Here is a 25,856-nt window from a genome sequence, read left to right as displayed (position 1 = left end):
GATTTAAAGAAAGAAAGAAAGAAAGAAAGAAAGAAAGAAAGAAAGAAAGAAAGAAAGTGTGACTGTAGAAGCAAGCTGGTCAGCAGCAGCATTCCTCCCTGGTCTCTGCCCTGGTTGCTGCCTCCAGGTTCCCACCTTAACTTCTTGCCTTGACTGCCTTTCTTGGGTGATACAATGTAAACTGTAAGCCAGATAACCCTCTCCTCACTCAACCTGCTTTTGGTTAGTGTTTTATCCCAGCAACAGAAAGCCAAGTAAGACACTGCCTGTCACCCGATCTGGCCGATACCACCCCTGAGACTGGAGAACAATTGTCTCCTGCTCTTGGACTCCTGCCCTTTGTTTGACCTTGGCACCTTGTTTGTGTTAGGGTTGATATTATTAGTAGTAACATTTATTTGGGAAGGGATGCTCGTGTCTCCACTCGTGTGTGGAGAAAGTTAGAGGACAGCTTGTGGGAGTTCCTTGTATCTTTCCACCAGGTGGGTCAGGGATTGAATTTAGGCTGTCAGATTTGATGATGAGGGCCTTTACCTGCTCATCCATATCAACATCGTCAAAACGATCTCGAGATACTAATCTGTGTGTCATCTCCACTAGATAGATGCTGTCCTGGGGGTAAGGAATTCCTTAGCAAGGTGTTGAAAGTCCTCTCACTAAGCCAGGAGTCTCCAATCCCCAACTCCTACCCACCCCTCTCTTCAGTCCTCCCACTTCAGAACGTCTAAACATCAGGTCCCTGGGAAAGTCTTTGTTGATATCTCTCTTGCATGTTTCCAGGTGCCACGGGCTTTGTTAGTCCACGGTTTTATTTTATTCCAGGACCTGAAGCTTCTTGAGGGCACAATGTGGCCTTAGTTCTCTACAAAGTCTAGCAAGGGATTCAAAGATTTGTTTTTCTCAAATTTTAAAAATTACATGTATTTTTAAAAAATTATAGTTAGGCAAGGTGTGGTGGTATTCCCCTTTAATCCTAACACCTGAAGGCAGAGACAGCAGGGTCTCTGAGTTTGAGGTCAGTCTGTTCTACATAGGGAACAAGCAGGACTACCTGGAGAGATCCTGTCTTAAAACAAAACACAAGAGGCTGGAGAGATGGCTCAGTGGTTAAGAGCACTGACTGCTCTTCCAGAGGATTCAGGTTTAATTCCCAGCACCCACATGATGGTTCACAACCATCTGTAACTCCAGTTCCAGGAGATCTGGCACTTTCTTTTGGCCAGGCATATTTGGACATATATTTAGACAAAACACTCATATACATAAAAAATAAAATGCCAAAGATAACATCTATCTATCTATCTATCTATCTATCTATCTATCTATCTATCTATCCAACTATTTGTGTTTGTACATGTGTGTGCCTACTGTGTGTACCACAGTGCATTTGTAGAGGTCAGAGGACAGCCTGAGGGAGTCAGGCTTCTAACGTGTGGGTTCTAGTAATTCAAAGTCATCAAGCTTAGCAGTAGCCTTTACCCACTGAGCTATCTTGCTGGCCTCTTAAGTACTTTTCATTCATTCACTCATTCATTCATTCATTCATTCACTCACTCATTCATTTTTTCATTCATTCATTCCTCTGTGTGTGTGTGTGTGTGTGTGTGTGTGTGTGTGTGTGTGTGTAACCTGTGGGTAAGGGATGGCCAATGCTTTCCCCTGGGCCGATTGCTGGGCACCAGGCAACAGCAGGAAGGTGAATGACTGGGATGTTTTGATCATCCCAGAACCCAGCTGGTATTTCTGAAAGTTAATGCTCATTTTCAGAACTGATCAGGTGATCAGTTTCTTTTTGATGTGATTGCCTTGCTCTATGTCGCTTCCTTCCCAATCACCGGAGAGTCTGAGGCGCTCCTGGGGTCAGAGTGGTGGTGGCAAATGTATGAGAGTGGAGTTAAGGGTGAGTAGCTGTGACTTAGCTGTGAGTGCTTGAGCAGGAGCCCCACTAGCTAAGCGGTTCAGATTTCAGCTCCAAAGTGCAGCATCACTGCTGTGGACAGGAGGCACAATTAGTGTCACCATAGAAACCGCCGGTCCTGCTGCCGTCAATCATTATTATGAGGTCGGATGGGGGAATGAGAATCAAATTCAGTTTAGAACAGAAGTGTGGTAAGGGACCTATCGGAAAGCCGCTACAGTCTGCCAGAAAATAGACCCCATACACTGTAAGGAACCACAGAATGTTTCCTTCCTTTCTTTTTCTTTCACTCTTTTTTCTTTCTTTCCTTCTTAAATTCTTTGAGTGTTTGCCTGAATGTATGCTCATGCACCACATGCCTGTAGTGTCTGAGGAGATCAGAAAATGGCGTCAGACCCCAGAGACTGGAATTACAGTTGATTGTGAACTGCTGTGTAGGTGCTGGGAGTCCTCTTAGAATAGCAGCCACTGCTTTCAACCCCTGAGCCATCATTTTAGCCCCAGTCTTTTCTCATGAGCAGAACATTGCCTAGCCCAGTAAACAAGAGGGTCCTAAGCTGAGTCACATGGCGGACTCAGCGCGCACACCAGGACCACTGCCTCAGAGATGACACCTCATTCTATAGAGCCGGCAGTGTGTGGAGAGGGCATGGACTTGGCTCATGTCTGCCCACTGGGGCCTTGAACAGTTTGTTCAGAGGGTCTGCTTAGCGGAAGCCAGGGCCTGCCCTATAGTGTCTCATCTACCTATAAGACTGCTCCACCTGGCAACAGTGAGACACCATTCGCTAGGCCACTGAAGTCACTTTAAATGGGCTTTGTCGGAACTAGAACAGGATTTGGGGCACAGCTAACTACAAATCAGAGAATGAGTTAGCTCAGTGGTGTGGTTCCTGGTCTGTAAAGGGTTAATGGCACTGGGCTAATCTTGTCTCAGCCCCAAGGTTTCCCTTCTGCCCCCCCACCAGGGCAGCCCCCCCACCCCCCATGCACACACACTAGCATCTGGTTCTCTAGGCCGCAGAGCTGTGTCACTCTGAGGGCAAGAGAAAAGCTCTAGGCTCTGCTCAGACCCCACCCACTTGCACCCTGCCCCTCCCAAAGTCCCCTGCAGCCAGGGCCCTTCATTCCACAGGACATCTGTTGGGTTCTGTCTGTTACTTTATCCAGAGGCTTATGCTGCTTGGAGAGGGTGACTAAGGGAAACGGGAGTATTTTCAGCCAGGGGCCATCATTGGTGCTGGATCAAGTGTCTTTTTGGTGCCCTGGATTTCAGGACAGGTGTGTTTTTATTCAGGAGAAACAAGACACTGAAATTAGAAGGATAGATTTCCCTTCCAAAACATCACCCTCGCCAACTCTCCTGGCCAGTCCCACTGGTGATGACAGCCACCATTTTGGTTGTAGAAGAACCATAAACCCCTAAATCACGAGGTCAGGCTTCTGATCTCTTCCTCAGCTTCTAATGGGGGTGTAAACTCACGGAACCAATGTTTCCTCCTCTTTGTGATGAGCCTCAGCCCTGCCTGACCATCCTCCAGAACTGGCTGGAGGTGTTGGCAAGATGCTCAGGGCCTTGGAAAGGCAGCGGTCCTCACTGGGAGATCACATAGGTATTGGCGTGTGAAGGGTGGTCTCCCTGTGTTCTGAGCCCTCTTTCAGGCCAGAGATGCAAAAGCAAGTACAGAGTCTGAAAGGAGGCCAGGCTAGGCTGTCTCCAAAATTGACACCTCCAATGGGTGGCGCACCTTTTCTCTTATGCTTTAGTGCCGGGAATCATGTCTAAGACCTCACACATGCCTTGTACTCTACCCCTAAAACTATCATTCAAGTATAGCATCAAGGCATAGATAAAATTTACATCCTTTCAAAAACTAATTATTTGGGGGCTGGAGAGATGTCTCGAGGGTTAAGAGCACTGGCTGCTTTCCCAGAGGTCAAGGGTTCAATTCCCAGCCCCTGTATGACGGTTCTCAACCACCTGTGACTCCTTCTGACCCCTTTCCGACCTCCCTTGGGCACCAGGCATACACATGTACATGCAGGTAAAACACCCATACACATAAAACAAAATAAATAGTTCTTCTGTCAAAGTTACATACAGTGACATAGATGAAGTCAAATAGTACCAGAAGACACAGAACAATACCAATTTATTCCCTTTACCTCACTGTCTCCCATCTTGGTCCTAGAAGCGCCTTTTTTCTATGTGTTTCCCTTTGTAGTTAATCATGTGTCCAGCTGATGTGGTTTTACTGGTGTCACTCAGTTTTTCCTTTGTAGACACCCATTGGTTTCCTGCTGTGGGGGATGGGAGCTTGGCTCTGCTACACTGTGACCCCATCACTTCCTTCTGTTCAGTGTGGTCCTATCAGGACACTGGTTCAGTTGATAGTGTTTGCTTTATCCCGAGTTTGCAAAATGTCCCACAACTGAACTCTTATCTTCTTCCCCAAACCTGCTGCTGCTGACTTAAAAACACATTCGAATATTCTGTGCCTGCTCAACATCTGGAGGGGGAATCTGGTCCGCTCCTTTCAACAGAGCCGCCGGATTCGGGGGGGACAGAATCTCACTGAAGTAATGCTGTTCTGATAGGCACCAGGTCAAAAAAGGTTTGGAGTTCCGAGCCAATGGGAAGAAGTCTGGCTCTCTGGAAGCCACCAGACTGGAAATGTGATGGTGGAAACCACACAAACATACAGACACGCTCCAGGAGCCTGACCTACCTCTGGCTCTCAGACTCCATAGTGGAGGCACCAGATAGGGGATTGGGAAAGGCTCTGAGAGGACTCAGCCCCACTTCCTCTGACAAGTGCCTAGCTGAACTCCATCATCTGCATGGCCACTGGAACCAACCACCCTCACTTATTCCATTACGTGCCACCCAGTTTCGATTGGTTCATCCACAGGTAACGGGAATAGCAGGTCTAACCAAGGCCTTTCCATTGCACTTGACTGCGGCGTCATCCTTCTTTTTGCTCATACCCTCTTTGGTTTCTTTCTTCGATATCTCCCTCATTTCTCCATTTCTTTCATACTCTTCCCTCGTTCGATATGTTAAGAAATACTCTGGTTCTGACTTTCGGGTCAATCGACAATCGACTATTTTCACTTGCTCTAATGCTAGCACGTCCTCTGATGCTAGTGTCACCGCCTTGCAGCAGCAGCCGGCTGCACCCCAGATCCTCTTACAGTTCATTCTAAACACATCTAGAATGGCCTTGCTGCTGACCAGTGAGTTAGAAACCTCAGTCCTCTGAACACAACTGCGGCAACTTCCATCTCAGAGACAACACATGCCTCACTGGTCTGCAAGGCCTCCACGGCTGGCCCCTCAGATCTGACTTTACTGCCTCTTCCCTCCCCAGTTACCACAGTCTTTCGATGCATTAGGCTTGTTTCATTAGGTTGTGTGTATGAGTAAGGCTCAGCCTGTTCTTCCCAAATTATGTATTGCTTTAAAAATTACCCAGAATAGGGGTTGGGGATTTAGCTCAGTGGTAGAGCGCTTACCTAGGAAGCGCAAGGCCCTGGGTTCGGTCCCCAGCTCCGAAAAAAAGAACCAAAAAAAAAAAAAAATTACCCAGAATCCACCGTCAGTTGCTCATCCTACCCCCAGGCTATTTAAACATCTCTGGATACAAGTTTCTGATACCTCAGACAGGTAATTTTTCTTGGCTCCCCCGGGCACTTACTTCCTAACCTTTGCTATCTTCTTATCCTTCTGGACTGGTCGCTTTGCTGTCATCCTGGGATGACAATGCTCTCTGCTGTGAGAGTCCAGAGACCCTTAATCCTTAACCTAATCTTTCTTAGCTTACGGTCTCCTTTTGTTGGTGCACGTCCTTGATGCATTTTTCTATTTGTTAATTTTTATCTGTCAGCATGTGTATCCGCCTATTTTTATGTACGGCATGTGCATGCAGTGTCTGTAAGGCCAGCAGAGAGCATGAGATCCCCCTGGACATGGAGTTTCCAGCAGCTGTGAGCTAGCTGCCTGACATTGGTGCTGGGAAATTGATCCTAGGTCTTCTGCTAGAGCAGCAATTCCCACTAACCACTGAGCCAGCTTCCCAGCTTCCTAAAAATGGCTTATTCCTTCATACTCCGTTAGAAAACACCTGCGCTTAGCCCTCTGCCACAGGTGCGCACTTCCCACTACACTCATCATTTGGCTAAAGGACTCTGAGCTGGAAATCATTGCACACTTGAGTTTCTTGAAAGAATAAACCTTTAACTCCTGTGTGACTACTGAAGAGTACGGCGCCACCCGGTTTGTGTACTCCTTTTCTCGGATGTTTTAAAATCTTTTCTCATTCCAAGTACTCTGAAGTTTGTGCAGATGCCTCTCGGCCTTTATTTGAGTCTCCATTTAGATGTGCCAGACACATAGTGGGGCATCTGTACGTGTTTGGTTTTGTCTTAGTTTTGGGAAATCCTTTAACAGGCTTTTAGATCTTAGCATAACTGATGCCATGTTGGAGGCACCATTCTGATCAGACCCCAGCACACAGACCCAGAAACTATCAAAATGGGAACAAGGACCTAATCTGTCAAAGACCTAATCCATAGTTCCAAGATCCAGGGAGATCCCTAAATACACCATCTTTACCTTTTGGCCTCTGTAGTTCTGCTTCTCACTAACTATCCTTACTAATCGAAGTGTGTCAATCAAGATGTAGGGTTTGTGCATAAAATGCAGAAGACAGCAAGGATCCGGGCTACGTGATTTGGGCAAGTTCCCTGTTCAAATTCACTGGCCAGCAGTACAGACTTTCTATTTACCTTGAAGAGTGTCTATGTGTGTTCTCTGGTGGGATTACTGCACAGTAATGCTGTTTTTATCACAATTTCTTTCATTCACTTCTTTCCTCTGCACTTTCTTTTTTTTTTTTTTTCTTTTTTCTTTTTTTCGGAGCTGGGGACCGAACCCAGGGCCTTGCGCTCGCTAGGCAAGCGCTCTACCGCTGAGCTAAATCCCCAACCCCTGCACTTTCTTTATTAAAATATTTTTAGTTGGAAATTGGATTTCCTTATTTTTATCTTTCTTCAGTTGAATATTCTTAACCTGAAAGGCTCAAATCTGGCATTAGAGCCCCTGTGATACTTTAAAGTAATTCTGACATTGGAGCATTTCATAATTTAGAAATTTAGATTAGGGATGTTTAGTCAACAAATCAATGCAAATATTCCAGAATAGGAAGCCCCCCACCCTGAAACACTCAGTCTAAGCATGTCAAATAGTAACATCTCCACTACGAGATGTTGCCACTGTGTTGCTCAGATCTCTGTTCTTATGACTGGACATGATCACTTATAATGAGCAAAGGTCTATTTTGGTTCACGGTATCAAAGGTTTCAGTCTGTGGTCATTGGGCCTTGTTACTTTGGACCTGGAGTAACACAGTATATTATGACAGCAGTGCATGGAGGGGTGATACAGTATATTATGATGGGTGCATGGTGAAGGTGAATGGAGCAGTGGAGCAGAGAGAGGGGAGAGAGAGAGAGAGAGGAGCTAGGGTTCTAATATCATCTGCAAGGGGCATGTCTCCAGAGGCCTATTTTCTTCCATTAAATCCCACCACCTCCTAAAGGTCTCATGCTTCTCCACAGTGCCACAGATTAGTCTTTGGGGGGAACATTAAGAGTCAAACACAGGGTTGAAAATTGGCTTTTCAATTGGTTTTTCCTTTTTGAAATGACAGTATCATGACATCAATTACCACCTCCATTTCTTCCCTCCAACCCTTCCTGTCTCAAATTCATGGCCTCTTTTTGTTTTTACAAATGTGTGTGTGTGTGTGTGTGTGTGTGTGTGTGTGTATTCCTAAATAAATAAATAAATACATCTATGTCAGTTCACATAATGCTACTTGTAAATATATTTTCAGGACTGTTCATTGGCTATTGGTAACCAAGTGCTGTGCTCTTCCCTGGGGAAGACTAAAGACTATTTCTCTCATTCACAACATTCTTCATTTGTGTTTGTACACACACACACACACACACACACACACACACACACACATCACTTCCCTCATTTTATTCTCTTATGGGATCATATTTCATTCATGCTTTTATTTGCCACTTGTCAGGGTTCTAGACAGATTCTAGACAGTGAGCATCCCACCAGGCTAACTTAGACAGAGTTGCATTTTAAAAACAGATTCAACTGTCTTGCTCAAAGAAGGATGGGCAAGATGTGCCTTCCCACTCAAGTCTGCACATGCCTTCCATGGTAAAGCTCCCAGGAGATGGGTCAACCCATTGACACTCCCAGGGATAGACACTGCACCGATTACATAGAGTTGTCGGGAACTAATCCAAATGAAATGCTTTGCATAACGCCTGGCATCTGACTGTTCCAGTGACAGCAGTTGTAATGAGTCTTAAAATCCTGGGGTGAACATAAGAACTCTGGGAACTTGGACAAAATTCTGCATATTTTAGACTCAGCCCTGAAGCCAGAAGCAGCCTTTTGCAGGGCTGGTTTTTTTTTATTGCTGTTTTGTTTGTTTGTTTGTTTGTTTTGGAAGTCCACCAGTCAGTGAAGCTCAGGACTCTGAAGATATTGTGGTGAGGGAGAAAGTCCATCCTGGGTGTAGGCTGCTATTACATCGTTTCACCTGCTAATTGGCTTAAGCTTCACCTGCAATGTTCCCACTGCTTGGCTTGAACCTGTCTCTTTGCAAATCATCAGTTAGTGTCCTTTCAAATTTGTCCCCTTAAAGTTTTCTCCTCCGCATCTCAGCTCATCTTTTTACAAGGTTACAATCTCTCTAACTTGTAACAAAGGTATCTGGGCTACTGGGTCTTTGTTACTAATTGCCTAGAAATATCTACAGTTCATTCAGTCAGCCTCCCCACGCTCCCATTCTTCTCCAGACAGGGTTTCCTTTGTGTAGCCCTGGATGTCCTGGAACCAAGCTGGCCTCAAACTCAGAGATCTGCCTGTCTCTACCTCCTGAGCCACCATATCTGGCTTCATCCTGCTGGTTAAAAAAATATTAAAAAGTGTGTGTGTGGGGTGGGGAGGGTATGTGCACATGAATAAAGGTGTCCATGGAGACCAGAGTGGGCACTGGATTCCCTAGGAGCTGGAGTTCCAGGAGGCTGGTAGCTCTTAAAGTGGACGACTGAAATTGAATTCTGGTGTTTTGTAAGAATAGTATGTGCTCCTAACTGCTGAGTCATTTCTTCAGCTCCCAACAGACCAGTTTAAATCTCAACCCTGCCACCAAAGATCGCCGTGTCCAGGGGGGCAAACAGTCCTCAAGGGGCTCAGTTTCCTCATCTGTCAAATGAAGATGATACTAATAATATCTAAACTCACCGAGCTCTTCTGAGGGTTGATGAGGTAACCTGTCCTGTACAGAGCTCAAGAAAGCGGACCACCACCGTCATCCTCTTTCCCAATTTAAACCCCCTGCAAACCGTGGAGCTCCGGGCTCCACAGGAGGTGATGCTCCCTACGTGTGGGAAGCTCTTCCAACGGCTGAGGCAGAGGAAATACGATCTTGATTTTGTTTGTAGTTTCTACTACACTGCATAGCAACGGGGCAACAACCAAATACAGCTGGCCCGCTTCCGGGGCCGGCAGCTCGCTTTTAAAAAACCTATCATAGAGACTGAAAAACCATTCCTGAAACGTCTAGTTTCATATCACATCGAGACACCTGTTGTAGTTAGGATGGTTTTTGATGCTTGTTTTTCTCGGAGTGGCTCTCATCACAAAAATACTGATTACAGACTTCCTTCCTCCGTGCTCCTGAAAGGGGATTAGAAACTAGTCACCATAGTGCCCTCTAGTGAAGCGTAGTGATTTCCTTGCATTTGGAAGTGGCAGTCCCCCACATTCTCTTCTGGATCATTAATTAGCACAACCAGCTGGCCCAAAAGGATGGTTCTGGGCATTTCTGTTGGTGCGTACAGTGACCCTTGGAGGGGCTGCTCTCTTCACACGTGACTGCTGGAGACTAAAGAGGAAGCGTGTGAATGACCAGGGCTCCGTTCAGTATTTGTTGTTTATATTATCAGGCTCATTGGGAGATACAGTTTTGCATAACAACTCTTTTAAAATGATCTCATTTTCAGCCGCGTGAGCTATGAGGTCTGAGTGTCACCAATGCTCTGTTCTTAGAGAAGTAGCTTTTCCATCTGAAGGGTTCGCGGGCTCCATCACTAGTTTCCTGCAGGTTCCTGAGTTTCCCCAATAGTGTAGGAGTGAAGAGAGCAGCCTCTCTAAGAGTTACTGTTAGCATCAACAAAAAATGTTCCCCTGAACATCATCCCTTTGGGCAAGTCTAGCTTTTTAAACTGGATGTGCTCAAGTTCCAGAAGACAGTCAGGATCCCCCTCACCTCACCACCATGGCAGATTATTTTGAGCCACAAACTGTGAAGGAGCTGTAGTGCAGGTGACTTCTATGGCTCTCTTCTCTGCTGGATAACAGGAAGATTTCTCCTGACCAGCCAACCAGAGCTCTTCCTGCTGGTGCAGGGAAGTCATCCTGAAATGAGCTCCTGTCTTCCATGCTTTCCTCAGTATGTTTCCAGCATGTCTGATGGTCCCTAGCCCTTTCCCTATAGCTAGCCACTTTGTAACAATGCCTTCTGTGTAAAAGATATTACAAGCTCCCTGGGCCTGAGTCTAAGTGCTATTTTCTAAAGTGTGTGTGTGTGTGTGTGTGTGTGTGTGTGTGAGAGAGAGAGAGAGAGAGAGAGAGAGAGAGAGAGAGAGAGAGGAGAGAGAGAGAGAGAGAGAGAGAGGGAGGGAGAGAGAGAGAGAGAGAGGGAGGGAGGGAGAGAGAGAGAGAGAGAGAGAGGGAGGGAGGGAGGGAGGGAGAGAGAGAGAGAGAGAGAGAGAGAGAGAGAGAGAGAGAGGAGAGAGGTCTTGATTCACTGATTTATATTTTAAGACAACTGTCATTATGTAGTTTAGACTGGATGGGAACTTGCTATGTAGTCTAGGCAGGCCTTGAACTCGGGACTCTCCCGCTTCAGTCTCTTAGGTGCTGAGATTCATGCCTGTCTTTGACTTTGTGTGAGTGAAGCTTCCAGGCATGCTAACATTATATTAACATTAATGCCAACAAAGTATATGGTTTCTCCTTTTACTAATGTAATTTCCAGGTTCCCCAGTCACTGAGGGGAAAAGATAAACTTCCTTCTCCATGATCCCATGTGTGGAGCTGACTACGGGAGGGGCAGTGGCCTCCAGTCCCTAGGGAAGCTTCTCTCAGTGGGTTCTGCTTTTTGGCTGCTTGTACTTCATCAGCCTCAGCTGCTGTGCTCCGTAAATGGCAAAAGACAAACCAACCATACAATCAGCCCAGAGCATCCTTACCCTGCCTCATCTTGACTTTCAGGCAGCTTTATGTGCCTCTGAGATGTTAATCCCTGAGGCTGAAACCCAAGCTGGTTTCCCCTCCAAGCTGCCAGGGCCAGCAGGGATGATGAGCAACCAGGCACTGCGTTTCTTCTAGAACACAAGGGATCCATTCACCGGGCACTCAGTCACAGCACAAAACACCATTCTTGAATCCCATCAGCAAAGGAAATGGGTCTAAGGGCAAAGACAACCTTAGACTCGTGTTCTGTTCCCTGCTGCAAAGGGAAACCCAAGGGAAGGGAGGCCACAGGAAGGAGAGCAAGCACCCGTTCTAGAGCTCGCCTGGGCAGGTGAGCATCGGAGTCTGGGATGCACCCTTTCACAGGCAGCCTGGGGCTGGGATGCACATCCAGCCTCCTTTTGGAGAGATGCTGCCAAGGTTCAGCAGCAGGCCCTTCAGTGCTGTCAGGAGACACAAGACCGTGCCAAATAGCACAAGAAGACGCATATTTGTATTTTCCATGGTCTGGACCACAGACTGCCTGTCCCAAGTGAGTGCCAGGAGACAAGTATTTACTAAGAGCATGTGTTCAACATCCTGAGCAGTACTTTAAAATAGAACATCACAAACAGCCCCCATTTACGCATCTAGTGCGTCTGTAATTATAGTTTAAGAGGACCGGCAGTAGTATGAAACTTTTACTATGGAATTCTGATTTTAAAATACCTTTCACAGCTCTACAGACCACACTGTGGTTCAGCCTTTGGAGGAGAGCCTGATCCACACCAGGGTTCACTACCATCTTGATCTGTTGGAAATCTGGTCTCTGGGTCTGGTCAACGTGCCAGAGAGAATTTCTTCATAAAGAATGAGGACAGTTCTATCGCCAGACACACGTTTGAGTGTAGAATTTTTTTTTAAAAGAATTGTTAGACACAAACTTATTTTGAAAAAAATTCAAGTGGGGGAAGGCTCTCAAAGTTTCTTTTCCTGGAAGATTCAGGTATCTACACTATAAAATACAGCCCAGAGCTGGTTATGGTAGCACATACCTGAAACCCTAGTGCTTGAGAGGTAGAGGCAGGTGGATTTCCCTGAGTTCAAGACCATCCTGATCTACACTGAAAGCTCCAGGCCAGTCAAGGAAGCATAGTGCGACTTTATCTCAAAACAAAACAAAACAAAACAAAACAAAACAAAACAAAACAAAACAACAAAACAAAAAGATGGGCTGGAGAGATGGCTCAGTGCTTAAAAGCACTGACTGCTTTTGCAGAGGTCTTGGGTACCAGCGCGTGTGTGCGCGCACACACACACACACACACACACACGCACACGCACACGCACACGCACACGCGCATACACACACACACACATTTACACATTAAAAAAGTGTTTAGCCAGGAGGTAGTGGCACATGTCTTCAATACCAGCACACAGAAGTCAGAGGCAGGCAGATCTCTGAGTTCAAGGCCAGCCTGGTTTACAGATCTTAAGGACAGCTAGGGCTACACAGAGAAACCTTGTCTCAAAAGTCTTTAAAAAAATCCCTAAATAGGGCTGGAGAGATGGCTCAGCAGTAAAGTGCCTCAGCAGCATGTGCCTCTCTTCCAGAGGACTGGGGTTCAATTCCCAGTACCATATCAGGTGGCTCGTAACCACCCATAACCCAGCTCCAGTGGCATCCAACATCATTGGCTTCTCTCAGCATCTGCGTTCAAATGTACATACCCACGCATATCCATACAGATCATTTAAATAAAAATTTAAAATATCCCCAAGTATAGTTGTTTGACTGCGCGCGCGCGCGCGTGTGTGTGTGTGTGTGTGTGTGTGTGTGTGTGTGTATTAAAATTGGCTCATTAATTTCAAAACATTACAAGTTGTCTATTTTATGCCAGGTACTCCTCTCAATGTTGGCATTAACTACCATCTCTAAGGCAATGTTCAATGAGTATAATGATTTATTAATTTATTTATCAATTTATTAGAGTCAATAAATTAATTTTATCGATTTATTGATCAATATATTTAATCTAATAATTAGATTTATAGAAAATGATCATATAAAATAATAATATAGTAACTGTATGGGATATAGTTCCCTATGACTATAGGTGAATTCATTTCAGAAGACATCTCCCCCTAACCCCAAGACAGAGTTTCACTGTGTAGCCCTGGCTGTCCTAGAACACACTCTGTAGATCAGGCTGGCCTTGAACTCAGAGATCTGTCTGCCACTGCCTCCCAAGTGCTAGGATTAACAGTGTGTGCCACCACCACTACCTTAGGCCTTAGAAGGAATTCTTTGCCTTTCTTTTTCCTCCTCCTCTGTAGAAAAGAAACTTCTTTGCCTCGGACTGGAGAGTTGGCTCAGTGGTTAAGGGCTCCAGGTTCAATGAGAGATCCTTTCTCATAAAGTTAGGTGAGGTTCTCAACAGCACCACTCAGAGCCGGCCAGAGGCAAAGGAATTTGGCCTTCGACTCAGCACAGCTGTGGCAGCATTTCTCTCATATTATTTTTATTTATTTCACTCTTACGTGCATGTGTCATGATGCTTTTGCTCTTGGGTATTGCTCAGCTAGATGGCAGGATTTGTCGCTTACGTTTTTTTACACAACTTACGGTAACACATTCTTCTCTCTGCTCTGCCTCACTCATTCCCCCATCTTATGTGATTTTTTAAAAACCCTTTTCCTTCTTTATGTGTGTGGGTATTTGGCCTGTGTGTATGTCTGAGCACCACCTGTATGCAGTGCCTGTGGAGGCCTGAAGAGGGCATCAGATCCCCTAGAACTGTAGCTACAGACAGTTGTGAGCCCGGGTGTGGGTGCTGGGAATCGAACCTGGATCCTCTAAAAGAACACCTAGTGCTCTTAACTGCTGAGCCATCTTTCCAGGCCCGCTAACCCCTTCTTATCACCGTGTCTTTTCTTTCTCTCATTCATATACCCTCGTTGTTTTCCTTCTCAGTTATAAATGTCCATAGGTTTAATAATCTCTAAAAATCTGTGGACCATAATGGTGTCCCAGCTTTCCCTCCCAGCTACATTATCACTTCAATTATTTGCTTTCCAGATTTGGTTAGATCCTTCATACTTTGTCCCCACTCTTCTTCCTCCCACTCCTAACCATATTAATTAAAATCTGAGCATAATACGTCTTATCTTTGTTTGTTTATTCTCCAACAGTTATTGGAGGGACTGAAGTTGTTCACATTCGCATAGTGTGCTTGCTCTCACAGCTAAGATCCCACTTGGGGAGCAAATGTAGAGTTTACAGCAGGCACCCCAGCTTCCAGATCGGGGAACTATTGTCTGAGCTACATATCCCAACTCTACCACATTCAAATCCCATTTTACACTGCAAATACTCGACCTGAAGGACAATAGCTGACCGTAAAGTAAACCAGACACATAAGAATCTTTCTTATTCCTCGTAAGTTTAGGGATGCAGCCTGAGACTGAGTAATGCCTTTGGTCATTGTCCCTGAGTGTCCCTGGCCTGTTTTCCTACCTCGCTTTTAAGTAGTCTGAGATAGCATGGTGTGGAACACTCTGTGGCTGACCTCGGCACCAAGGACCTGCCTGGAAGTTTTGATAGTAGTTTAAATCAAGTATGCTGCAGCTTGGATGAAAGTCACTTTGCCCTGACCACGAGATAAACCCCCTCCCTCCAACTGCCACCAATCGTGCCACCACCCTTCACCATCCCTCTGTCAGCAAGTCGCTGGTAAGCTTCACTGTGCGTGGTCTGGTCCCAGATCTGTCTGCTGCTGCTTCAGGCTGATGTCAGCTGGAAGTCTCTTACTCAAGATTTTCCAGAAACAAAGCTCAAGAAAGAATGGTAAATAACCACGACTACTCTTTGAGTCAAAGGGAGATCACGTCTCTTTGAAGGACTGATGTCAGGTCTAATGCTGGTCTATCGAATGAATTCGAAAAGGCCCCCTTCACTTTCCAACACTCCTGACTCTCTGACTCAAGTTATGAAATGTATGGAGAATGAGAGTTGAGACATAGCCAAGCATTTGGGAAGCAAGTGTTTCATCACATTGTCACAGATTCTAGTGGCCGCTTGAAATCTCCTCAGTTGTCCTAGCTTTCAGTTACTAAGACAGCCATTCTGATTTCTTATTTTCCCTTTGGATTGAGAGGATTATTTAGGAATTCAAGTGTACAGAGTGAAAGGAAAGAAAACTAGGAACACCCCTCCCAGTACCCTCTGTACGTGCAGGTGCGTGTGTGTGAGTGTGGGTATATGTGTGTTCACCTGTGATGGAGTGCACGTATGTGCATGTGGAAGCCTGAAGGTGATGTATGGTCTCTTCCTTCATGGAGGTAGAGTCTCAGCTGAACACAGAGCTGGCTAGTCTAGCCAGCCAGCTTGCTCTGGAGCTCCCCCGTCTTCATGTTTGGAGGGTTGGAATTACAGGCTCACTTCTATGCCCTCCTTGTACTTACATGGGTTCAGGGCTCTGAACTTAGGTCCTCATGCTTGTGTGGTAAGCACTTTATCCATGGAGCCATCTCCTTAGCTTAGGAATGTTTCTTCATTTTTGGAAAGCCATAAGATGAAGGGCTAGGCAATGCAAGAGCAACAGACTTCAGTGGGTCTGATCCAGTCATTCGATAGACTTAGATCACTCAAATGTTGCTCAACAGCCGTCCCAGCATTTCCCACTGCATGATGCAACCCACTGTTTTGAAGTCTTCCTTGAATCCGGGGAGACCAGAGGTCTGCTCCCAGCCTAGTGCCAGCTTGCCTGTGAGACTGTGGACACTGTACAGCTCTCACTCTTCTCAGTAAGTTGGCAGAGTTAAATGATGAGCCTTCAAGCCTTACTTTTCTTCTGCCATTTTTATTTCTGAACAGAATTCAATATGGCTGCTCCTAGGGCTGAAAAGGATTTCTTCTAATAGAAAAGTGTCATCCCCTATATATGTTCTGAACAAGACCATGGGGGAGTCTGACATTCTGAGTCCCAGAGACTTCCTCCCAGAACCTGAGCCTTAGATATACCTTGGGGTGCGGAGCAGAGCTTGTTAACTTCACATGGTAGGGCTGACCCAAGCTTTCTGATGCAGTAGGCCTGGGCAGGGCTCAGTAACATGTATTTCCAACAAGAGGTGTGTGTGTGTGTGGGATGCCAAGTTGCTAGTGGTGGAGGGTTTGAACACTCATGAAGCAGGTGCCTCTCCGCTCAGTCACCTGACAGAAAGGAAAGATGGTGTCCTGGAGTGAGAGCAGGAACTCAAATCAATGTTCAGCTCCCCACAACCCTGTTTTTGGTTATTATCAAATAAACTGTTTATTTTTAACAAATAAAACTTTATAGTTTTTACATCATCATGATCACCATCATCATCATCATCATCATTAATGTCTCCCTCTCTCTGTCCTCCCTCCTCCTATCCTTCTCTCCTGTGTGTGTGTGTGTGTGTGTGTGTGTGTGTGTGTGTGTGTGTGTGTGTATAGGTCAGTTCTTTCCTTCTGGAGAAGCACTTTTACCTGCTGAGCCACCTTAATTAATATTAATGCCAGAATTAAGAATACAGATACATGAAAGGGGAGCGTTAATTTCTAATAGTTCTTTCAGATTTGAGTCTGCAGCTTAAGGGTCTTTCTCTGGCATGCTGAGATGACAGAGATAAGCTGACACACCCAGTTCATTACTGCTGCTCCTCCACCTCCTCTTCTTCTTTTTCTTCAAGATTTGTTCATTTATGTATTTATTTTATGACTAGGATTGCTCTGTTGTCATAGACACCAGAAGAGGGCATCAGATCTCATTACAGGTGGCTGTGAGCCACCATGTGGGTGCTCGACATTGAACTCAGATCCTTGGAAGAACAGCCCCTGCTCTTAACCGCTGAGCCATCTCTCCAGCCCCTCACCACTGCCTTTGCATTGCTTTATTTTATGCCCTCGTTTCATCGTATTCGCCTTTATGATCGCTTTCTACCACACAGACAGCTCTAATTTCCCATTTCCAGTAGTAATGCAAAGGTTTTTTGTTTTTGTTTTTTGTTTTTTTTAAATAAACCTGCTGCCTGTAAAAATGGACGTTTTTGAAGATGATGTATGACTATGTTAAACTCATGACCTTGGCACCTAATGGCTGGTGTCCTGAACGCGTATTTTAACCCAATCCACAACAGTTTAAAGATCACTTAGCAGTGCGATCTTTTTTTTTTTTATAAATTTATTTTTTTAAAGATTTATTTATTTTATGTGAGTACACGTTAGCTGTCAGACACACAAGAGAAGGGCATCAGATCCCATTACAGATGGTTGTGAGCCACCATGTGGTTGCTGGGATTTGAACTCAGGACCTCTGGAAGAGCAGTCGGTGCTCTTAACCACTGAGCCATCTCTCCAGCCCTAGCAGTGCGATCTTAACTGAGGAAAAGCTCACTGGTTGGTGAATTTTACGCCTTGGGAGAAGACGCCTGGCTGAAAACTCATTCTTGCCTACCCCTGTCTGGAGCTACCCGTGCACCGTGTGTGTCACTAGGTTTGCAGGTCCTTCTCTCCGGGTTTGGACCAGCGACCACATGCGGAACGCAGTGTGTGTAGTTCGGTGGTCCTGGGCCATCTGCGGCTCCGGACAGCGCTGAGACCAACCCGCATTACACCTGTGGACTCAGAAACTCTGGGACCCGGAACACTGAGGGACTCAATCTCCTGCTTCGTGTTTTGACGTTTTTCCGGCAGGATCAGACCTCGGACCACCCACTTTCTTTGTCTTGTTTGCTCCAGTCACCTTTTAGCTCCGCGCTCACACATTCGCGCTTGCGCAGTGTTCTATCTAGGACGACGTTGCGTCCGGTTGCCATAGTGACCGCAGTTTCCCTCTCGGTTCTCGCAGAACCAGGAGCTCCTGTTGGGGTAAGGAGTACCCTGCAGAAGTTTGTGTTCTTTGAGGTACTGAGGTAAGTGAGCCATGATCCACCTCACCGACCCCTTTTCCCTACCCATAGCGATGTGTCATTTGGATCAGCCGTTAGCCCTGATATCGTCCCCTCTATGAGACTATTCACACTTGCCCAAAGTTACATCTCAGAGAGCCACGCAGAGACAGACTCAGAAGAGACCATAGGAGGGACTGAACTGGGGAACTCAGGAGTGCCTGAGGAGGTTACATGGAGTGTGCTCAGCCTAGTCAAGATCGGAATCCATCCTTGGTTGTGACGGCTTCAGAGCCCCCTAGGGTAAGTGCTAGGGTTTTAGGGTTCAGAGCAGGAGCCCCTCAGAGTTCAGCTTGCTATGGAAGGCAGATGTAACGATCATTCAGAGCCAGGGGACCATAGTTTTCTTAATGTGACTGTCTCCAGAGGCTGCCGTCTTCCATGTTCCTCTTCCTAATCACACAATGTGCAGATGTTGGCTTACAGACGCCATACCTGTTTGTTTCTTACACAACATGTCTGGCTTCATGTATTTGGAAGAATACTGCTTGTCGTAGGGTTTCTATTGCTGTGACAAGACACCATGATCAAAAAACAAGTTAGAGAGGAAAGGGCTTATTTCACTTACACTTTCATATTGCCCATTCAACTGAAGGAAGTCAGCATAGGAATTCAAACAGGGCAGGAATCTAGAGGCAGGAGCTGGTGCAGAGGGCATGGAGGGCACTGCTTACTGGTTTGCTCATCATGGCTTGCTCAGCCTGCCTGCTTGCTTTCTTTCTTCCTTCCTTTCTCTCTCTCTCTCTCTCTCTCTCTCTCTCTCTCTCTCTCTCTCTCTCTCTCTTTCTTTTCCAAGGCATTGTTTCTCTGTATAGTTCTCTGGAACTCACTCTGTAGATCAGGCTGGTTTCAAACTCACAAAGACCCACTTGTCTCTGCCATCCTAGTGCCGGGATTAAAGGCATGAACTGCTCCTGCCCAGCTCCATCTGCTTTCTTGCAGAACCCAAGACCATCATCTCAGGATTAGCAACACCCACAATGGGCTGGGCCCTCCCCATCAATCACTAATAAAGAAAATATCACACAGCCAGATCTCACAGAGTCATTTTCTCAAGTGAGGTTCCCTCCTTTCAAGTTACTCTAACTTGTGTCAAGTTGACACAAGGCTAGCCAGTACACTGTTACATGATTCACTAAGCACAACAAGGACTCCACATCTCCAAAAGATGCACAGGATAATAGCATTCTTGTGGTAGCCCTAAATGAGAATAGTCCACATGTTCATAAGCAACAGAAAAAAGTTGATTCTTATATAGTCACCTTTCACATTACATAGCAGTGAGAATGGGAAAGCTACATTATAAGCAGTGAGACCACTGTTAGGAACACAATGTTTAAATAAAGGCTACCAGATGCTAAAGAATACATGGTATATGTTAAAAAACCAAAGGAACTAATATGTAGCATTAAAGATGGGGTTAGTGGTCACTTGTGTGGCTAGGAGTAGCAACTAGAAACAAGAAAAAGGCTGGCATGCTGATAACATTGTTTCTTGATCTGGGTTCAGATGCTGGTTGTGCAGGCTTCAGTGTGAGTGTCATAAACTGATGATAGCATCGATGGCAGGAATTGTTGCTTTCATTTCATGCACAATGGTCTGTATTTGATCAGGACTTTGGAAATCCTAAATGGCCAAGCTACTGCAATCTCCACCCAAGTTCCTTCCCGCCGAGTGGTATATTGCTAACAAAAGCCAGTACCACAGGGCAGAGGCCCAAAGGTCCCGATCTGAACGCCTGGTGGCAGAGAGCCAGAGGCTTGTGGAAGAAATTGAGAAGACCACCAGGAAGTCTCAGAGCGATGTGAACAAGAAACTTGGTAAGATAACATGCTTAGTATGGCTGTTACCTAACAACCCTGATGAAGCTACTGGGGGCTAGCTACAACATCACGTTCACGGTGGCCATGTGTCATTTTTGAAGTAATGGGGGTGGGCAGAACATGTTCATTCTGTACGTTATGTGTCTAAGACCAGTAGCATAAGACAGAATAACACCATCTGATTTTCAGCCCCCTACCATTTATCAATTTGATTCCCAAGCACTGATAGCATGTGTGGAACACACATTGGAACCACCACAGGGATTGAGCAGAGTCTGTGTTTTCATGGGTTACACCCCCCCCCACCAAAGGAGAAAGATATGAAAGTCATTTACCAATATAGAGTTAGATACGTGCTGGGTGAAGAGAGCTAAGCTGGGGGTGGAGCAGGCACTGGAGAGCTGGGCAAGTTCCTTGACATAAATGTCTGAGCTGGGTTTTATGGGGAGCAATTAGGTTTTAACAATTTCATGCTGACAAACAGCATTTAAAGCACGGTGATCTAAACAAAAACAAAATAGCAATAAACGTAAAATAAAATGGACAGCAATCAGCCAAACACTTAAAATGTACAGGCCAGAGGCATGACCTTGGTGAAGGTAAGACAGGAGGGAGTGATGAGGACTGATTTTCAAAAGTATGGATCTTAATGTCATGGATTCATTGAGCAATTTAAAAGTAGGTGTTTGTAATGACATTTAAAAAAACTTTAGGGGCTGGGGATTTAGCTCAGTGGTAGAGCGCTTACCTAGGAAGCGCAAGGCCCTGGGTTCGGTCCCCAGCTCCGAAAAAAAGAACCAAAAAAAAAAATAAATAAATAAAATAAAAAAAAATAAAAAAACTTTAGTTCAAGACCAGCCTGTTCTACACAGTGAGTTCCAGGACAACGAGGGCCGACTTGAGAGACTTTGTCTCAAAAAGCAAAACAAAACGAAACGAAACAAAACAAAACAAAACAACAACAACAAATAAATAAAAAGCATCAAGGGGCCGGCAGATGGCCTGGCTGACAGCCTGCGTTTGATCCCCAGAGCCTGGGCAAACATGGAAGGGAAGAACCAACTTTATAAACGTGTCCTCTGACCTCCAAATGCACACATCGTGTACATATGCAAATAACACCAGTAACAACAATGAACAGAGTAGACCAAAGGCGTGGGTGTAGATCAGAGATAGAGTATGTGTTTGTTAGGGTCTTCGTTCTACACCAGCACTGATGCATACAGAACAACACACACAAAGTGCCTGGAGTAAAGCTAACAAAATACGTGCACAACTTCACCACTGAAAACTGCGGCTGCTACTGCAGCAAGTCAAAAAGGTCTAAAACAGATGCAAGGTGTGGAAGTCAGTGGATCGAAGATTCCAGTATTTCAGTCAACCCATGGGGTGATCACTCACTGGATTTTTAATGCTAAAAGTAATCTACAGATTCAATACAAAGCTGATTAAAACATCACCTGGCTTCCTGATGAAACTGGCTAAACTGCTTCTAAAAAAGCTAGAGGCCTGGCTGGCTTAAAGGAAGAGTTCTACCCCAACCTCTACCTCACCACACACACACACACACACACACACACACACACACACACACACACACACACACACACACCTACGAAAGCAAATCTAGGTGAGATGTGCATCTAAACGGGAGAGGTAAGACCATGGCACTTTCAGAGGAGGGCTTTTTATTTTTTTAGATATATTTTCACTCTACACTGGGCTAGCCTTGAACTCCCAGTGATCTTCCTGCCTCAGCCTTCTGAGTCCTGGGATTATAGGAAAGAACTATAGTCAAGAGGGCATCACACACCCACCAGGATGGCTAGTGAAAAAGAGGGGAAGAAAAAGAAAGGAAAAGTGCCAAGTATAGGGAAGGAAGCAGACAAGGCAAGGAGTGACAGGGCTAGCCCCTTTCGCTGCTGGCAGGACAGACTGACACTTTAGAAAGTGGCAGTAGGGGCTGGGGATTTAGCTCAGTGGTAGAGCGCTTACCTAGGAAGCGCAAGGCCCTGGGTTCGGTCCCCAGCTCCGAAAAAAAAGAACCAAAAAAAAAAAAAAAGAAAAAAAAAAAAGAAAGAAAGTGGCAGTAGCACCCACCAAGCCTTTCACCCCCCACACGGTTGCACACTGTGTCCCCTATGAAACCCAACGTCTGTTCACCTAAAGATCTATTCTGCCGGCTTCATCAGTAGCGGAGTGGGTAAATGGTACCTTGCAGTATTTTGTGTGCTTGGCCCTTTATAGGATCCCTAATGGCCAATCAACTGACTTTTTTGGGAATGCTTAGCTGGCAGAACTGCTTGACTCTACGACCTTCAGCATCAGTTGGACTTCTGGGAATGGGAGAGGATATTAAAAAGGCAGCAGGGGGGGTTGGGGATTTAGCTCAGTGGTAGAGCGCTTGCCTAGGAAGCGCAAGGCCCTGGGTTCGATCCCCAGCTCTGAAAAAAAGAACCAAAAAAAAAAAAAAAAAGGCAGCAGGGGCTGAGAGAGGGGAGAGGAGGAGAGGAGCAGGGTCAGAGAAGACAGTTGGTGTAGGAAGAGAAGATTGAATGGGGGCTAGAGAAGGGAGGATTGAACAGAGTGAGGACAGGACACAGTTGAAAGTGAATCGGGTTAGCAGACTGAGAAGAGAAGACAGTGACAGGTGAGCCAGGAGAAGCTGAGCTGAGACAGAGAAGACACTGTTAGGAGACAGTGAAAGTACCCACAAAGAACCCACACAAGTAGCTTAAAAAAAAAGACAAAAGGCTACAGAGCCTCCCTCTGCAGCAAGGAGCCGGGCAGACCTGCAGCTTGATGCAGCACCACAGAGGAATCTCAGGAACCCAGGAAGATGTTCAGAAAGACAGGCAATGACACCTACAAGTGGGCACATAGCACTTCATTTCATTTTTATAAATAAAAGCAAAATTAATTTAGACTATGAGAACCGAACAGTGGCATGTGAGGAAATGTGCCAGGGAATGAAAGGGTCGGGTGGGACTTTCTGGATGCTGCTAATGTTTCTTGAGTCAGTTACCGTGATCTTTACCCTCACTTCTTACATTTTGTAATATATATATACTTTTCTAAAGGTGCATTTTCAATAAAAAGGTAATGTAAAAGTCCCTGTGCTAGTTTTGATGCTATGCACACACCAGACTGATGTCTGCCCTTGCAGAATTTCCATCTGAAATTAGAGATGAGTCCAACACATAGAGTCCTGAGCTGCGTCTGTGCCATAAAACCTGCTCAGATGGGAGGGACAAAGCACTTAGTGACATTCGTCCATGGAACACTTTCCTGTCCATGGAACACCTAGTTTCACGGTGGCAGTTTTCCAGGATGGGAAGTCATGGCGTTCCTCTCACCTTGTTCTTTCCCTTTCTTCCCAGCTGTTTCTTCCCGTTTCGGATTGTTGACCCTTTTCTTTCTTTTCACCTCTTATTGGGACTCCTTGTTGCTTTGCTCTTGGCCCTGTTAGCCTTTCCTCCTCTGTCTTTTTTAAAAAGATTTACTTTTTTATCGTTACGTGTGTTTCAGTGAGTTTACGTATACTGTTTGTGTAAGAAGCCACGGAAGTCAGACGAGGGTATCAGATACCCTGGATCTGGAGTAACTGGCAGTCATGAGCCACCCCGTCGATGCTGGGACCCAAGCCCAGGTCTTTGCAAGAGCAGCCAGAGGTCTTAACTGCTGATCTGTCTTTCCAGCCCCCGCCCTTTCTGTGCTTTTCCCCCTGACCCCTCATTAGAAATTGCATCACGCTCTCTCTGTTTTCCGAGTAGAAATGGTCCTCTCTGGATTCTTCCATGGCAGCCATCCTGATTGTCATACATTTCCACCTACATCGCTCTGAGCACCCCAAAATAGATTATCCTAAGACCAATGCATTGGTTTCCCTCAAAACTTGCCTGTGTGGCTGCTTGGCTTGGTGAGTGTATCCAGGATCTGTCCTCCCGTTGACTACGATCCTTAGCTATACTCAGTATTGTCCCAAGGATAAAGTTGAGAAGATATTCTAGTCTAAAAGAGAATAAAAACTCAAAAGACCACCAACGTTGTTCTGAACTAAGGTACTGGCAGTAAGAATGAAGAGAAGGTGTACACTTGTTAGCAGCAATAATTAGAAGATGAATTTTCAGAACAGGAGCCAAGGATAAGCCAACAGAGGCAGGATGCAGGAGTTGAAGCACAGAGTAGAACCAGGGGCAGTGATGCCTGGTGAGTGTAGGAGGCGACATTGGAGAGTCCAGTATTATCTGATGAGAAATTAGGAGAAAGCGAGTCTGAGTGTGACGCACGCATGTCGTGATGGAAGGCAGCCATGCAGGTGGGATTGCCCTGTGAATGTGCTGAGGGAAGAGCACAGAGAGGGTCAAGGGTGGGAGCAAAGACTCCAAAACCCAAAAGGACACGGTGTCAAGGTCCTGAAATGCAGTAGTGAGGGCTTTGCAGGTGAGGGTGTCTTCTATTTTATGGTGCTTGTCTAAGCCTAGAGGAGGCTTGAAAGGAGAATGGAAAATGTGTTTGAACTGTTGGCTTCTGAGATAACAGGTCTAGAAGGACAGTAAAAGATGCATGGTGGTGGGGACTGGAGAGATGGCTCAGGGGTTAAGAGCACTGACTGTTCTTCCAGAGGTCCTGAGTTCAATTCCCAGCAACCACATGGTGGCTCACAACCATCTGTAAAGAGATCCGATGCCCTCTTCTGGTGTATCTGAAGACAGCGACAGTGTACCAATATATAATAAATAAATAAATCTTAAAAAAAAAAAAAAGATGCTGGGTTGGAGGCCAGTTTCAGAGCAAGGAGATTTCAGTTTATGTAATGGATGCAGGGCATTCTTCCTTATAAAATTCCAGCCAAACAACAGCAAGAGATTCTTGAAAGCCTTGTCCCAAGGAAAAAGATGGGTAGGGATGGAGCACAGCAGGCAAGTGATGGACATGGCATACCGGAAACTGGACCGCCAAAGGCAGCCACTCACAGGGTCTGTGGACTGTTGGAGTGGACCGAGGACGCTGGGCTAGCTGACTCATGCTACAAAACCTTGAAATACACAAAGGTGGATGTGAATCCAGCTACTACTTAAGCTGGAGATTCAAGATGAGCTGGAAACAAGATGTGTTGAAAAATCCTTACAAAGAGCCTCATCTCCATTCCAGCTTGCCCTCATTGCTAGCAGAATGCCTGAGGTCAAAGGACTCTGAACAGAGGTTGCAGGATGTTGGTAGCCTGGCTTGGACATGTCCCCCACCTGACAAAGTATTAGAAGATGTTTCTCTGAATGAAACATCTGAATTAACTGAATGAAAAGAAGGATCTGCAGATATACGTGTTTGAAGAGCCTCCAGGGAAATGCCCAGGCCCTGATTCATTGCTCCATTCAAAGAGCATTCCATCGGGCAAGCGCTATCTACACAGACAGAGCTGTCCCCCCCGCCCCAACACACACACAACTGTCCCCACACACAGAGCTGTCCCCACACACAGAGCTTCCAAGCAGCATTTCAGCTTGACATCTGCTAACACTTGAAGAAGATTTCCAGCATAGCACACACAAGCATAGAGACTCAGAAGACAGGAGACAGTACATCCGGCATGAGCAGATCCTTCAGACTGGTAGGCTGCAGGGGCTGGAGAGTTGGCTCAGCGGTTAAGAGCACTGACTGCTCTTCCTGAAGTCCTGAGTTCAATTCCCAGTAATGGGATCCAATGCCCTCTTCTGGTGTGTCTGAAAAAAAGAAGAAGATGCTGCAGGCTTGAAAAAGAGACATCAGGGGAACAAAGAGCCTTGGAAATAAATAGAAACTAGGA

General features: G+C 45.8%; 1 protein-coding gene across 1 annotated transcript in view; it reads left to right on the top strand.

Annotated features, from left to right (window-relative positions):
• The first annotated feature begins 18,126 nt into the window (after positions 1-18,126).
• Tekt1 (tektin 1) overlaps positions 18,127-25,856 on the top strand; it is a 28,410-nt gene continuing 20,680 nt past the window's right edge. Inside the window, exons 1-2 of the mRNA NM_053508.2 lie at positions 18,127-18,191; positions 19,841-20,047. Coding sequence (NP_445960.1) covers positions 19,858-20,047 — 190 coding nt within the window. The 5' untranslated portion in view covers positions 18,127-18,191; positions 19,841-19,857. The remainder of the gene's footprint in view (positions 18,192-19,840; positions 20,048-25,856) is intronic.

Source organism: Rattus norvegicus, chromosome 10, assembly GCF_036323735.1.
Source record: "Rattus norvegicus strain BN/NHsdMcwi chromosome 10, GRCr8, whole genome shotgun sequence".
NCBI classification, from domain to species: Eukaryota; Metazoa; Chordata; class Mammalia; order Rodentia; family Muridae; genus Rattus; species Rattus norvegicus.
The sequence above is the reverse complement of the archived record's forward strand: the minus strand, read 5'-3'. Positions and strand labels throughout refer to the sequence as shown.